The following is a 15,899-nucleotide window of genomic DNA, read 5'->3' as shown; positions in this document are numbered from 1 at the left end:
GTTCGAGCTCGACATTGAGCACGAGCTTGAGTCTACAAGTTCGAACCGGCTCATCAGCTCGTTTATTTTTTATAAAAGATATAATAATATTAATTTAAGGTGCTGTTATAATAAAATTATAAATAGAATGAACAATTATGAGATAAATAATAAGAAACCAGTTAACATAAAATACAAAATATTATTTTTTAAACTATTTTCAATACCTTAAAAGATAAAATTTTCAAATTTAATATATTTTATATTAATATTTTCTTAATCGATTCAGCTCACAAGCTAATAAGTCTAGTTAGAGCTAGCCTGAACTTGACATGTTAGCTCATCAAGCTCAATTAACCAGCCACTTATCCAGCCAAGCTCGAACCGACTCACGAGTCGGCTTAACTCACTTACATCCCTAATCCCAACAACTGAAGGGCAGAGAAATTGATCTCCCTTGTCCAACCATTGCCACCACCCCTAATATTTAGTTTAATAAGATTTACATACATACCACTCAATTCTTATGTATCTATATATCTAACACCTAAATTTCAATTTTTACATATATATGCCACCTTATCCATACATGAATATGAACCACAGTGGAGAAGCATTAGAAACCTTTAAGAAAAAAATTAGGAACAATTACATACATACCACTCAATCCCCGACGTATTTACATATCTAACACCTAAACTTCAATTTTCATATCTATGAAACCTATGCTATAAATTAAAATGTGTATTTCACCTTCCAAAAGTTATAATAGTGGTATTTGGCATGTGATATGAAAGATTTGGGTGGTAGAATTGTAATAAAATTTTGGTGTTAGACATACAAATACATAGGAATTGGGTGTTCTGTATGTAAATGCTTCTCCAGATATGGTTTATTAAACAGCAATATTGGCAAACATAAAGCATCATTCCACCCAATCTAATGCCTTCTGTCATCAAAATTGTCTCTTCTGAAAAATCAGATAAATTTCTTCCTTCCATTAATTAACCCATATCAAAATAATAATATAAAAAATAGAACATTTACATAGATACCACACAATTCTTATATATTTACATACCTAATAATACTTAAACTTCTATACTTTTATGCACAGCACTCAAATCTTTCATCAACATAACTATCCTTTCAAAAGTGAATGTAACTTTTCATTACATTGGTTTAAGACACCAAAGTTCCATAAATACAAATGTCAACTTTAGGGGTTGAATATGTAAATGCATAAAAATCATGTGGTGTGTATGCAAACTTCTCCAAAAAAAACAAAATCTGCAAGTTCCAACTTCCAAATAACTTCAGCGATTTTCTTTCGGTTTTTCCTTGTCAACCAGATCTGAACCACTCACAAACCTAGCTACAAAGGAAATAAGTCGAAATGGAGCTCCTATTAGAGGAGCATCAGAAAGAGGAACTACAGGCTCTGTTTCTATCTTCTCAGCTGCAGGCTTCAACTCCACAATAATGTCATCCAATGGGACTGAAACCACATCTGCACTTATTCTAGAATCATCCAATCCAAGACCTTGTAATTGTCGTAATTGCGCCACAGACCCCAAGTCCTCGGCGCCATTTACATTAAGATTCTCGTTGGGCTTTGTTTTGGTCTTGATTGTTTCGTTAAATTTGAGTGTGCTTTTGGGAAACACTGATGCATGATCAGTAGATGAGTGCTTCATGGTATTTTCACTAGGGAGATTGTCAGCAGTCCCAACAAGATAAGATGCCTGATCCATGAAAAATTTGACATAAAAATAGTATTATCCATTATACTTATTTATTTATTTAATTTTTAGTAGTCTTAAAAGTTAATAAAAATGTTAAATTAGTCCTGATACTATTTTATTTTAAGGGGGGCTAAAATCGTCCCTATGGAGAACTATTACAACCAATATTAAAAAAATTTGGACTAAACTGACACTTTTATAAACTCTGGAACTAAAATGAACCCCTGCAAAGAGTCGGGGATCATTTTGACACTTTTTCTCATATTTGTAGAAGGAAATAGCAATGTAACATTAATGGCATAACGAAATCTAAGAAAAAGCCCAGGGAATTGCGAATTTACCTTCTCCGAACCTTCGTCGTTCAGTATATCTGGCTTCATTGAAGCTTCGACGGATTTTGGAGTCCATTTTTCCTCGACATGGATCTAATTATAAGTTCTTCGAAATTAGGCCAGAAAAACTACCATACAGTAATAATGATTTTAATGCTATAGACAGGTTGATGATTGACAAAGCTTTCATTACAAAGAAAAATAGTCAAGCTACAAAAAATATTTAGAAAATGGAAATCAGCAGGCATTGATTTTGAGAGCCGTTTGTTAGCAAGCAAATTTATAAAATACATGTCAGAACAAAACTTCAGTTGGTACAGCATCTACATACCTCATCACTAATGCCAAAAGGGAGGCAACCAGGAGTTTTTATTTTATTTTAGGGCCAATTTGGCATCAATATTTTTTTCTTTTGTTCTTAAAAAATGTGCTTGTTTATTGTGTTTTTTGCATGTTTTAATTTCTATTTTTAAAAGGAAATCGACTTATTTTTAAAACTACTTAAAATAACTTTTATGTGATTTGATTGTTTTTAAAAATAGGAAATCAAATATGTTTTATTTCAAATCAAAACATTAACAAAATAAAATAAAAATGAATAATAAAAGTGATCCCAAAGGGCCCTAGTTGGTGTTATGTTATAGGAGTTACCTCGTTTTTTTAGAAGTTCTAAGTTTTAGTTTAACCAAGTTTTATTCATTTCTGTCATGATCACTACAAGAATGAGTTGTGTTCTCTGATATTCTAACGGCTACTTCCATCAGATTTGGCTGCTTCTCTAATCCATCAAATTATATAAATCCATCCATTTTACCATTTCACCACATGCCCTTCCTTATTTTTTTTTCTCTATTCCCATTGTGTTCTCTATTTTCTTTATTTATTTAATTATTTTTCGTTCATTTAATTGCTTCAGCCTCTAAATTGTTGCTGAGTAAAGACTTAGCCTGCTGATTAGGTTCCTGTAGCAAGGCGCCATCTGCAGCTCTTTGTGTGCTTTGCTGTTTGCAGCCATTATTACAAAGTATTATTTGTTGTAATTAACATTGTCCAATTTTAACAATTTGCAGGATGAATCACAAAAAAACTATTTAAGGCTCTATAATCATAATATAATAAAGTCGAGCTAAGCTCATACTTAAGGTAAGCAAGCATGAATCTAAACCAACCAAATTTGAAGACCATCACAAAAGCTCAAATCGAGCTCCAGTTGAGCTCAAATAAACTTCTGGAAAAAAAGCCATTTCCGAACAACCACTGTATCAGTTCGGTTCATTTGCAATTATAGGCTTGAATTCCTGATTTTGGTGATTTGTTTTCATGTTCATTTTTTATTCTACATTTTAAATTATTTTCATGTGTGGGAATGAATTTGATCGAATTTCATAAAATTAAGAGTTTATTATCGCAGTGTGATGTCCAATCAGTGTTTCTTAATCTTAATTTTTTATGCAAAAGTTACATTAGACAATCATTAAATCATTATCCATGCAATTTTTCTTTACTTTATAGTGTTACAAAAAAACTAAAATTTTAAATTAACGATATGTGAACTACAAATTTTGATAGCATGCGAATTATTTTCGTGCCTCATATCATGTATTAGGGAAGTCTAGCCTATGAGATATACTAAATCAATGGAGAATTCCCTAATATGAAAAAGGAAGGACATTGGTAATTTCCTGCAGATAAGCATCTTCAATATTTTTTTGCTTGTTTTTATCTAAATAAAATTTACAAATTTGTACAATTCATGTCAATGCTTCTTTGATGAAAATCCTTGCGAGGGAAAAAGGAGTTGAATGGGCTCATCAGCAGGACAAGTTTCGACAACAGACAGATAAATAAAACCACCACCATATCAAAGGTTAGGTAAAGGGGCATTTACATGCATACCAACCAATTCCTATGCATTTGCATATCTAACACCTCAACCCTTTTTTTTACATTTATAACACCTAATTTTTTTAAACACATCAGAATAACCATTATTCGAACTTTTAGAAAGTGAAATATGCATTTTCATGATAGGTAAGGTGGCATATATGTAAAAATTGAAGTTTAGATGTTAGATATGTAAATACATAAGGATTGAGTGATAGGTATGTAAATCTTCCATTTAAATAATAGTTGAATTAATAATGAATGCCTGCTTATAACTACGAACAGTGAGAAATCACTTAAATTCGTACCTCGGAAGAAGCGTAGAGAGAGGCAGCCACCTCGAGGTGCTGTATGCGAGACTCCAACGTTGACATGTTATCAGTCAGCTGTTTATTTTCTTGAGCAAGGCTGTCTCTAGAATCTTCGAGCTCCTTTACCTGTCAAACTTTGTAATTTAACAGTAACATCAGAAACATAAGCATTAAAATATTTGAGTGATATTTTTCTAACAGTTTGGGAATTTTAAGATCGAGTTTTTCCCCCTTATCCTGAGTCCTTCTCAATTTCTGGCTTGCACAGATCGGAATTAAAATGAGGGGCATACATACCATGCAATTATTATGTATTTACATATCTCAAACCTGAAATATTTACACAACACTCAAATCTTTAATTTAAATAAAAAATAGCACTATTAAGACTTTTTAAAAGTCAAATAAACCTTTTTATGCATAAATAGAATGCACAAAGTGCTACTTATAAAAATATGAATGTTTAGGTGTTAAATATGTAAGTTCATAAGAATTGAATGCTATGAATGTAAATGCCTCTTAAAATAAATGATTGTCAGCAGATAGTCACATTTCCAAATCATATATGATTGATTGAAGGAGTGCTAAAATTGAGAATGTCAAGATCTACGTTCCCGGGTTCCCTTATCTTCACACAACACAGGATCAGAGAGATGATATTCCAACTAGATCGGACGCCGTTAGACCACATCAAGATTTATGTCAAGCCTCTGAAGTCTGATTAAGTAACATCTTCTCAGCGTTATTTTGAATGCATAAATTCAATCAATCAATCAAAATCATCCCAAAAACATCAGTTTTAAAGCCAAAAAAAAAAAAAAAGAGCTAATGACCAAACTAAAATCTACAACCTCACTACTCTTGAGGCCTAGGGCCTCATGGATCCATCATCATCAGCAAAAGATCCTAAAATTCGCATAGCTCGGTTCTCCACTCCATGCCCTCAGCCAAGAAGCATTTGGTTCAATAAGTGTCTAGAAGACGAGAGGGACCAACTATCCACTCTATGCTTCCCTATGATAAAGCATGCTTTTAATTTAATCCCTTATAAATACATCTTATGGAGGTAAGGTAACATTCATCCTCACACCCTTCTCTAAAAAGAGGAGAGCTTTCGTCTGGGATCTCGCTCTATTATTCTAAAGGAGATATTGAGTTAGTCATAGATCTTGTTCACCTTCAAGCCCAACCATTATCTTGAATGTTAGAAAATATTTCTAGGAGAAAATCCACGGTTAGGTATGTTAAGCTCCCAATTTTGTTGGTCATATGCAAAGCACATATTGGGCTCAAGACCCATCTACCCAAAATTTTTTATGGCATTCAATGCCTTTCCCTCTCTTAAATGTAAGAGATCCAACCAAGCAAACGAGACGGGTGAGTAAGACTTGAGTTGGGTGATATCATAGCTAAAAATCTAAAAAACTGACTGACAATCTTCTCAAAAACGGGGTCGCCAATCAACACATAAAAATCTGACCCAAAAAGGGCGCAAAAAAACATTAAAAAAAAATCAAGAGAGTATAAACAGTGATTCCCTAAAATTGTATTTTATATATTTTTGAGTCTCTCATTCTTATTGCAGCTTCGTTTCCAAGAAGTAAGAAACTCGGGCGCTTCATGTATGACAAAATATCGGAGTCCTTGCCTGATCGAACATACCGTCGTCGGAGTCACGCCAGCAATCTACTCCCACACTGGTCGGCCACCCTTGGCTAGCCACCCCCTACTAACCAGACGACCACCCTTGTTCAGCCACCCACATCCAACTGGTTGGCCACTTTGGGACAGCAACCTACATCCAAACAGACGACCAACCCCATTCAACCGACAGACCACTTATGGTCGGCCACCTCCTATGATCAGTCTGCCACCCTTGTCCAGCCACAGGAATCCAATGAGCCCCGCCGATCAAAAAGTTCTAGAACGGCAGATCTAAGCGAGAAAAGGACAAAAATAATCTGTATTGTCCTCCTTAAAGCAAGAGTAAAGATGTAATATTGTATTTCCCCTTTTGTATCTTCTATAAATAGAGGAACCAATGCATGAATTAAGGATCTTTGGGCTCTCCTCTCTCAACCACTCATGTCTCTCCCCTTCCCTCTTTTGAAATTACTTTTTTCCTTTTTCAGTGAAATAATAGCGAGCCAAAGAGTCGGGGAACATCCCTCTTCGCCCCTACCGGGGTAAATCTCTCTCTTTCTTTCTCTCTCCCTCAGTCCTTACATTCTATGCCTTGGGCATAGTCTACCTGACAAATCTAATTTCAACCTTTGGTGCAGTGAATGTGACTCATGTTGCCAACAAGAAGAAGAACACACACCAAGGAGGATAAAAACCTAAATAGAGAAAAAAAAAATAAAAAAGTAGACATAAAAAATCATCCTTCACACTCAAAGCATCCAAAAACTTGTCTATAACTTGACTCGGAAAAACCTCAGGAGATGGATTCCTACCGAGTAGCGACAAGCTCTGCGAATGGTACGATACAAATCACCCCAGTAGTGAGTCTCGTTAGCTACCCCCGTGAAGGCAATGACGCATATTCGTTTAAGAATTGGCGATAGGTGCTGCCCGGCTGAGGATCCAACCGAGCAAATGAGACGGGCGATAAGTAAAACTTGAGTTGTGTGATATCATATCTAAAAATCTAAAAACCAGCCGACGATCTTCTCAAATATCGGGTTTCCAATCAACACATCAAAAACTGACTCAAAAAGAGCGCAAAAAAACTAACAAAAAAATAGGAGAGTATAACTAGTGATCCTCTGAAATTATTTTTTTGTATTTTTGAATCTCTCATTCTTATTGTAGTTTTTCTTCCAAGAAGTAAGAGACTTAGGAGCTTCATGTATGACAGAAAATATTGAAGTCCTCGCCAGGCCAAACCTCGGCCAGCAATCTACGCCCCCGCTGGCCGACCATCCTCTTTCAACCGATCGACCCACTTATGGTCGGCCACCACAAACAACCGGCTGACCGCCGCATGGGCGGACACCACAAACAACCGGGCCGCATGGTCGACCACCTCCTATGACCAATCAGCCACAGAAATCCAACAAGCTCCGCCGACCAAAATGTTCCAGAATGATGGATCAGAGCGAGGAAAAGACAAAAATAACTTGTAATGCCCCTTTAAAGCAAAGGTAAATATGTAATATTGTATTTCCCCCTTTTTTATCTTCTATAAATAGAGGAGCCAAGGCGTGTATTAAGAATCTTTGGGCTCTCCTCTCTCAACCCCTCATGTCTCTCCCCTTCCCTCTTTTGAAATTACTTTTTTCAGTAAAATGAAAGGGGCCAAAGAGCCCAGGAACATCCTTCATCGCCCCTACGGGGAAAATCTCTCTCTTTCTTTCTCTCTCCCTTGGCCTTTAAGCTCTATGCTTTGGGCGCGGTCTAATTTCAACTATGATAACTCTTATAATACAGTAGCCGTTAATCCTCATCTTCTAGTATCAAAAATACTTGATTGAACTTACTAATCTTCACATTTCGTCCTCAATGGACATTAGTCTCACTTAATCTGATAAAAATTGTTTTAAAGGTTATCAATGCACAAAAACAATGATGAAAATGTGTTTTAAAAACTTGGAAAACTCAACATATAATACACCTTTTATGTTATTAACTTATCGATGTCCATGGCGCATAAAATAATAATTCTAATATATTAAAAGTGTATATCATAACTTTTTTCTAATACTCTATCATTTAAATATTGGAAGAGAATAATAAAGTACCAAAAAACAAATAAAGTAATAGCAGAAAATGCATAAAAATTTGATAATTAAATTATCAATTCAAAGCAATAGGATATTTTGCCACCACGTTTTCTTTTACGCTGAACTTGCTTACCACCTATCAGGCACTCCTACAACATCACCTCACTAGCACCAAAACCACCATGCTCACACTACTAATAAAATTTAATTTTATAACGAGGTAAGTCAGCAAAACTGAAATGAATAATTGATAACTGATTTGAAGTTTGCCCATAATAATAATAATTGCAGCAAATTTTTGAAGTTGTTTTTACCGAAGAATGAAAGGTAATTCATAATATTAGTATTTATCCATTAAACCATCCATTTTGAATGTTATATTTATATGCTCATTCTGCCCAGCAAGAACTGGTTCCACAAGATTGACAATCTTCAAATGGAGACCAAATTGCAGACATGCTAAAGAGGGAAGGGGAGACTTCCCCACTTATATATCCATGGAGACTAATTGAGGCTATGTGAAGCTTCGGTTTCTCTGTTGTACTCATATTTCTTAGTGTGTCAATTTGCGTCCTCATATGCTTTAATTTTATTCAACAGTAAAAAGCATATTCCAACAATACGACACATATTGCAGGTTGGGTGCTGAAAAAAATTATTAAATCAACACAGCAAAAATAATGAAACCGGGTGAGTGATACTCTCTTCTCAATTCCCTTAAAAGGACAATCATGATTCAATTCTTTCCTAGTAAACCCGGCATAACTCTTTAGTTTTGGAACTATAAATCCTTAAACGTATGCTTATAGGCTAATATATCTTGAATTTCCAGGAACTTGCCAATTTCCATAGAATGGCTCACATTTCTTTCATGAATAAAATAAACTTTAATAGAGTAAAAGGAAAACGCTAAACTATAAGTTATAACGTCAAAAATATAAATAAAAAAGCATACTTCGCATAGCAAAAAAAAATAAGAAACTAGTACCAGAGTTGTATTCATAAGTCAAATAACATGACAACCAGAAAATCATAAATAAATAATTGAAGGAAAAAGAAGTGTTGTAAAACTGGCGCCTTCATCGAATATACCTGCAATTGCAACCCTTCATTAGCATCACCCAATCTAGACACCACTTCTTTGATTGAACTCTGCAGGTAGGCATTGCAATTATAATCTATTACTCAATTATCTTAATTAGTAAACTCTTTTATAACGCATTAACAACAAAGAAGAAAAGCTAGCACACACACTCTGCCTTAGAGAAACTTTTAGCCGCCTCATCCATTTTAAAATATGATATAATAAAGACTAAACAAGCTGTAATTTATTATTATACAGAGATCCATGTGAGAGTCAAGGATGGTCCTATGTCAGAAGTCAAATAAAGAAGGGTTGAGTTCTTAAAAATACTCATAATGGTTCTTCACCATTTGCTTGAGCTTTTACTTGATGGGCATCCATCTATCAGTTTATTCCGCACAACCTGGCAGCCCAGTGTTCAAACTCCTAATAAATAGAATCATAGTTGATGATTCGGCCAGAATCAAGTGCTCCGTATGTTTGTAGTTTTTTGGGTTTTGGCCTCTTCTATCATAATTGAACAACCTTTGAGAGCAAACAAATCATAGAGTCTCCATGAGTTAAGTTTTTATTTCATGATATTTTATATACTTGAGTGGGCTCTAAGTGAATGATGCTATGTGGTGTTAAAAAAATACCATTCAAGTCGGAGAGATGGCTCTTGGTGCATAATATTTAATGGTGTTGAAATGCTTCCATTTGTGAGGGGAGTGATGGCCAACGAGAAGAACCATCATAGGGGGGAAAGATTGTTAAGATTCAAAGTTGAGAATAGTCACTCATCAAAAGTAATGCATTCCTAGTATACCAGTAGTGACCCTTGCCCATTAGGTAGAAGAGAAACTTATAGAACTATCACACTTATGTACCAATCTCAGCTAGAATGGCTTTTCTAATCCAAATGTAAGAAAGAAGCCAATGAATATAACACGCCTAACCTCTTTCTGAATGCAAGAGTCCATTTCATGTTGAAGCAATTTTATTCTTTCCTCCAATCTACCCTGCAAATTATTATAAAGCTTCAATGGGAAAATACAAACGGTCAAGTGTAGAGAAAATCTAGCAATGCAAGACCAAATACAAAATAAAATCCAATGGCATAGATTTCACGTGATAAATAATGACAATGACCCGCCGAAGAATAAAAAAGCCATATATCAACTAATCATTAAACTCAACAAACTTAATGGCTTCTAACACGGAAAAAATAGAATTGGCAAATTATCGACAAATTGCATATTGGCACTTTCTACAACCATATATTCTTTTCAACGCTCCAAATATTGATAGGTTCCTTGTATGGAGTTAAAATCTTGCCTTTATGCATCTCTATGGATCGAATATCATTTCAATTTTTTTGGTTCAATTTTTAAAGTACATTACTATATTTCACATAACTCTCTTCCAATTTTTGTTTAGCTTCTCATTTAGAAATTTCTCAAGAAAATATTTTCATCTTCCTTGAAGATATCACCTCAACATCGACCAAATTTCTATTTTCATCACCTTCATTGTATCTAACTTGAACAAATCATTAGATCACTTATTTATAATCTTAATTAGTACATAAATCTTAATTTCTCATCCCTTAGTGACAGACCTATCATAAAAATTATCAAAAATTATAGCTTATGTTTTATTCACTATCCTCTTTGTAAGATTTCTAACTTATAATCATTATAAGCCACATTAATATTTAATTTGTGCCACCATTTAAACCTCACAGTATTCAATCATTTGAAACATATAAAAAAAAAATGCAAGTAAGCTCTAGGAATTTAGAGCAACTCTTTCAAGAAATATTGCATCATTTAAAAAAAAAGGTACCAAAATCCATGAGGAATATAACCTGTTTATTTGAACAGGTAATAAAAATAATGCAAAATTTGCATAATAGTATCTCACCGTCAGCACAGCACTTTTACTTTGTAGATCATCCATTTTTTCCTCTAATCTAGCCTGCAAAAGTTACAAGAAAAAATATTTATCTAGGTATATATATATATATATATATTAAAGGAAATCGGTATTTGGCAGAGGCCCAGATACCGATTTCCCACGTGCTAGGCCCCATGATGAGAACCCCGCCATGTGCCTAAATATTCGAGAATGCAGCGCCACTGGGGATCGAACTCATGACCTGAGGGGACTCACACACACACAAATATATATATATATATATATATATATATATATATTAAAGGAAATCAGTATTTGGCAGAGGCCCAGATACCGATTTCCCACGCGCTAGGCCCCATGATGAGAACCTCCGTCATGTGCCTAAATATTCGAGAATGCAGCGCCACTGGGGATCGAACCCACGACCTGAGGGGACTCACACACACACAGATATATATATATATATATATATATATAACTCATAGAACTATCCCGTTTATGTGCCGATGCAGCTAAAATGACTTTCTTACTCAAATGTAAGAAATTTTTTAATGAATATAACATGTCTAACCTCCTTCTGAATGCAAGAGTTTAGTTCATTTTGAAGGAGTTTTATTCTTTCCTCAAAGCTACCCTGCAATTTCTTATAAAGCTTCAGAATATACAATTGGTCAAGTGAAGAGAAAATCCAGCAATGCAAGACCAAATACAAATAAAATAAAATAAACTAGTGCCAGAGATTACACAAGATAAATAGTGCAAATGATCAGATACCGAATCATAGAAAAAATGCATATCAAAACATATTATACTGTCCATAAATTAAACTCAAACTTATGGATATCTAACATGGAAAAAATAGAATTCACAAGTTCTAAATCAAAAAATTTGCTAACTACCTCTTTCTGTGACCATATGTTCTTTTCAACTCTAAGTATGTTTATTTCTTCTTGCAAGTCAAACTGCAGGGTAAATATAAGATAAAATATTAATCCATGCTGATGATTACTTAAAATCCTCATCAGAATAAATAACTATTCCAGCAATAATATGTCAATCAGGATAAATAAAAAATAAATAAATAAGAAGAAAAAATAAGAGGAAGTCATGGAAAAAGTTTGACTTTATTTTTTTTTCTTTTTTTCTTTTTTTTTTTTTTTGGCTTCAAAGAAAGTGCTTGTGAAAACAATATCCCTACCTTGACATAACCAAAATTCTGACTGCCGAAGTCAAAGCTACCACTTTGGAGCATGTTTATCTTTTATTTTTTGTTGTGTGTTTTTCTTTTATTTTGTGCATACTTTAATTTGAAACAAAATAAATTTGTAATGTTGAAAATAAATAAATTATTTTTAAAGACATTCAAAACAATTAAAATTTATTTTGAGTGTTCTAAAAACTAAAAACAAAAATACATGAAAAGAACACCAAACAAACGTACTTTTAAATATTAAAGCAAAAACATAAACAAAATTGATCCCAAACAAGCCCTAAACCTAGTAGGTTTTTTACACATAGCTTTACATCATATAAGAATTTTCATGTGAATTTAATATGAGCAATGGATGCTAGAAATGATTAGATTTGCTCGAAATGGAAGTGGAAGATAAGCCTAAAGGTACTGCATATGCTGGAAAAGGATTTAATTCATAACTATATGCTTTTAGGGAAATTTACATACCACACAATTCTTGTGTATTTACACATCTAACACCAAAAGTTTGATATTTACATTTATAACACGTTGGTGTTAAGACTTATGCATGAAAATATAATTTAGCTATAAAAAAGTTAGTAATAGCGATGTTTATGTTGTGATGTCAAAAATTTGAGTGTCGTCTAGATAAATATGAAAGTTTAGGTGGTAGATATGGATATATATAAGAATTGTGTAAATGCCCTGCTTTTATCTGTACTGCATGTTCTGAAGTTTTACATTGAGAAATTGGTATGATCTACATAGATACATCAAATATTAACTATCTATTTTAGGCTAAAATCTTACACATTTTGCTTCAAGGTTTTTACGTTTCTCCTGGTCCACTTCTGATTCTGAAACTCCAACAATTGGACTGTCTGCATTACATGGAGCCTCGCTGTAATGGTTCAGCACTGGGGCAGCATCACGATGATCATCTGGCAAAAAGTCTGCGTTGGATAAAGAGACATCCGATTTGGTTTGATTAAAATCTGCACTGAATATGGAACCACTGACATTGCTGTGGTTTCCTTTCTTCTTCTTGCCTTTCTTCTTTTTTCCATCCATTTACTCCAGTCGCAAGTTTAGAAAATTTGAGAATCTCTACTCTTTCTCTGCCTGAAACAACAGATATGTCTATCCGATCAATGGGAGAGTTGCAGAAAGAAACAGAAACGACTGAGAGGACTGAGATCTATTAATAAGATCTAGAAAAACAAAATTTGCAGCAAAACAAGAATCACCGGCTCAATACAAATAACCGGATGCCAGGAATCGCATACGATGCAAATATTTGATCATTTACATTCCTATTGATAAAAATAGCTACATGGCGATCATTTTCGCCGGACATGCTCGTAAGCTATCCTACGAACATCAAGTGTAGCATTGAGCGAATAAAATTCTAGATGATCAACGCAAAGTCGTGAACACGCAATGAGCAGTGTGGTTGATGTCGAGCGCAGATAAGGATCAGAGAAAAGGCTTACCATGAACGGTCACTCTTCAGATCTAAGATCAATGCCTGCGAGATGACGGACAGAACCATTTGAAAAGGCAAGCAAGGTAAGAAACAGAAAGCCTAGGGGAATTACCTCCATAGCACTAAAAAAAATATATTTACAAAACTAACAGCCTCTTTCATCCAATTTTTTTATTCTCGCTCAAATATCGAAATTCGCCCTAATATATATATATATATATATATATTTCTTTTATTTGTGCTAGAAAATTCACGGCGATAGAATAATGAATTATCGTCTTAGCATTGCACGAGGATTCAACATACTACAAAGCCAAAAAAGAGAAGCATTATGAGATACTTCAACTTTTTACGTGCAAAACACGTAAATATAAAAAAAATCACTGGGTCTAGCCTATTTGAAATAATACAAGCTATAAATGATGAGTACACATGTTCATTATTCTCCTAAATTAGGGAAGATAAATTATGAAGTTGTATAACTATAATCTGATTTTAGTTCTATGTGACAATAGGTTGCAAGGGTCATTGTTGATTGTTGTGGAACTAGTAGTCCGTTGTGAGTGTTGTAGATGGTTGTTTCAGAAACGTTAATTGGTTAAAGAAGTCATTATAAGCATTTGCAAGAGCTTTAAATCACATGGGTCATAGTTGGTGTGTAGACCGTAGTGGTGATGTCCACAAACCGTGGGAATCGGATTCAGGTGTTCCATGAGTTGTGAACTGTGTAGGCCGTAGGGACGAGTATGAATGACGTCCGTAGTTCGCGGGGGCCAGAGTCGGGAGCTGTACAAGCTGCGAATCTCGTAGGTTGTTAGTAAGAGTATGAGCGACATCTGTAAGCCGCGGGGGTCGGAGTCGGGAGTTGCATGAGCTGTGAATCACGTAGGTCGTTGGGGCGAGTATGAACGTCTTCCGTAGGCTACAGGGGTCGGAGTCAGAAGTTGCACGAGTTGTAAACCACGTAGGTCGTTGGGGCGAGTATCAATGACGTTCATAAGCCGCGGGGTGGGGGGGGTGTGGGGGCGGCGGATTGAGGGTTGCACCAGCTGTGAACCACGTAGGTCGTTGGTTGAATATGAATGACGTTAGTAGGTCGTGGGGGTCGTAGTCGGGAACTGCACAAATTGTGAACCATGTAGGCAGCTGGGGCGAGTATAAATGACATTCGGAGGCCACGGGGAGCCGGAGTCAGGATCTGCAAGTGCTTTGACCACGTAGGTTGTTGTTGGCATATGGACCGTGGCGATGAGCTCTTATCTCACAAACGGGAAAAGGTTTATAGATATTTCGAGTTATAGTATTGACTGGCGACGTTCGGTTGGTGGTGGTCTACGGCGGCCTACAGTGGTCGATGAAGAAAAGCGATGGTTGACGATAGTTGGCGGTGATCGACGTCGGTCAGCGGTGATGCTAAACTGCAGCCTCTCCTCAATACCTCGGGCTCTCTCTCTAGTTTTCAGCTCCTCCCTCATGAGAAGGGTAGGAGTCTATTTATAGTATTATGGATGTCATTAATACATAAATATGAAGCATTTTGATTGGATAGTTAAGGGAGTTTCTCACGAACATACAACATTTAATGGGCATTTGACTGTCATAATAATTTCAGAGTTGAGTGGTCTTGGGCCTGTTGGATTCTCCATGTGAGACGCTCGATCCAAGTATAGGTTTGCTAGTGTCAGTATCTATTTGACATTCCCAATATATATATAAATCTTCAAAAAGTGATTTAATGACTTGATCTAGCCTTATTTTGACTTAAATTTCACTATTTTTTATATCATTAGGTTTGTCTCATCCAGTCAGTTAGTTTGACCATAAGTTTGCTGAAATCAAACCTCTAGATGACTTTTAATTGAAGTTTAAATATTTCTTGTTCCAAAGATTGCATCGAGATTTATGTAGGGTGATGAAAATTTCTTGGTGTCACATCAGTTGCCCTCATATTTTCGGACGAGATCATCTTTGTCGTTCGAAAATATCAAGACCTGGAGTATTTGTTTTATTAATGTATTACATATAAAGATATATATAAAGATCATTTGGATTATTATAAGTATAATTTATGTATGGATATAATTAAGTAACTGAGCATGATGCCACAAATACCTCCACATGCGTAAAGAAACTATTTTTTTATATATATAGTTGAAATTAATTTCATGTGGAATATGACGAGATTTTTTATTTTTAATGATTGAAATTAATTTCATAAGAAATATGAATATATATATATATATATATATATATATATAT

The 15,899-nt window shown here is 34.9% G+C and overlaps 1 protein-coding gene across 1 annotated transcript; it reads right to left on the bottom strand.

The window, feature by feature from the left end:
• Window positions 1-1,101: 1,101 nt before the first annotated feature.
• Window positions 1,102-13,742, bottom strand: LOC110024453. Its single transcript, XM_020724422.1, has 10 exons — window positions 13,648-13,742; window positions 12,965-13,276; window positions 11,859-11,921; window positions 11,531-11,593; window positions 10,966-11,019; window positions 9,999-10,061; window positions 9,069-9,128; window positions 4,249-4,377; window positions 2,066-2,149; window positions 1,102-1,724 (listed from the first exon to the last, which is right to left on the bottom strand). Exons 2-10 carry the CDS (start codon window positions 13,223-13,225, stop codon window positions 1,296-1,298), a joined length of 1,206 nt encoding a protein of 401 aa, XP_020580081.1. The 5' UTR covers window positions 13,226-13,276; window positions 13,648-13,742; the 3' UTR covers window positions 1,102-1,295.
• Between the last annotated feature and the right edge of the window lie 2,157 nt (window positions 13,743-15,899).

This window comes from Phalaenopsis equestris, unplaced genomic scaffold (assembly GCF_001263595.1).
Source record: "Phalaenopsis equestris unplaced genomic scaffold, ASM126359v1 Scaffold000256, whole genome shotgun sequence".
Classification (NCBI taxonomy): Eukaryota; Viridiplantae; Streptophyta; class Magnoliopsida; order Asparagales; family Orchidaceae; genus Phalaenopsis; species Phalaenopsis equestris.
This window is presented reverse-complemented; position numbering and strand designations above follow the sequence as displayed.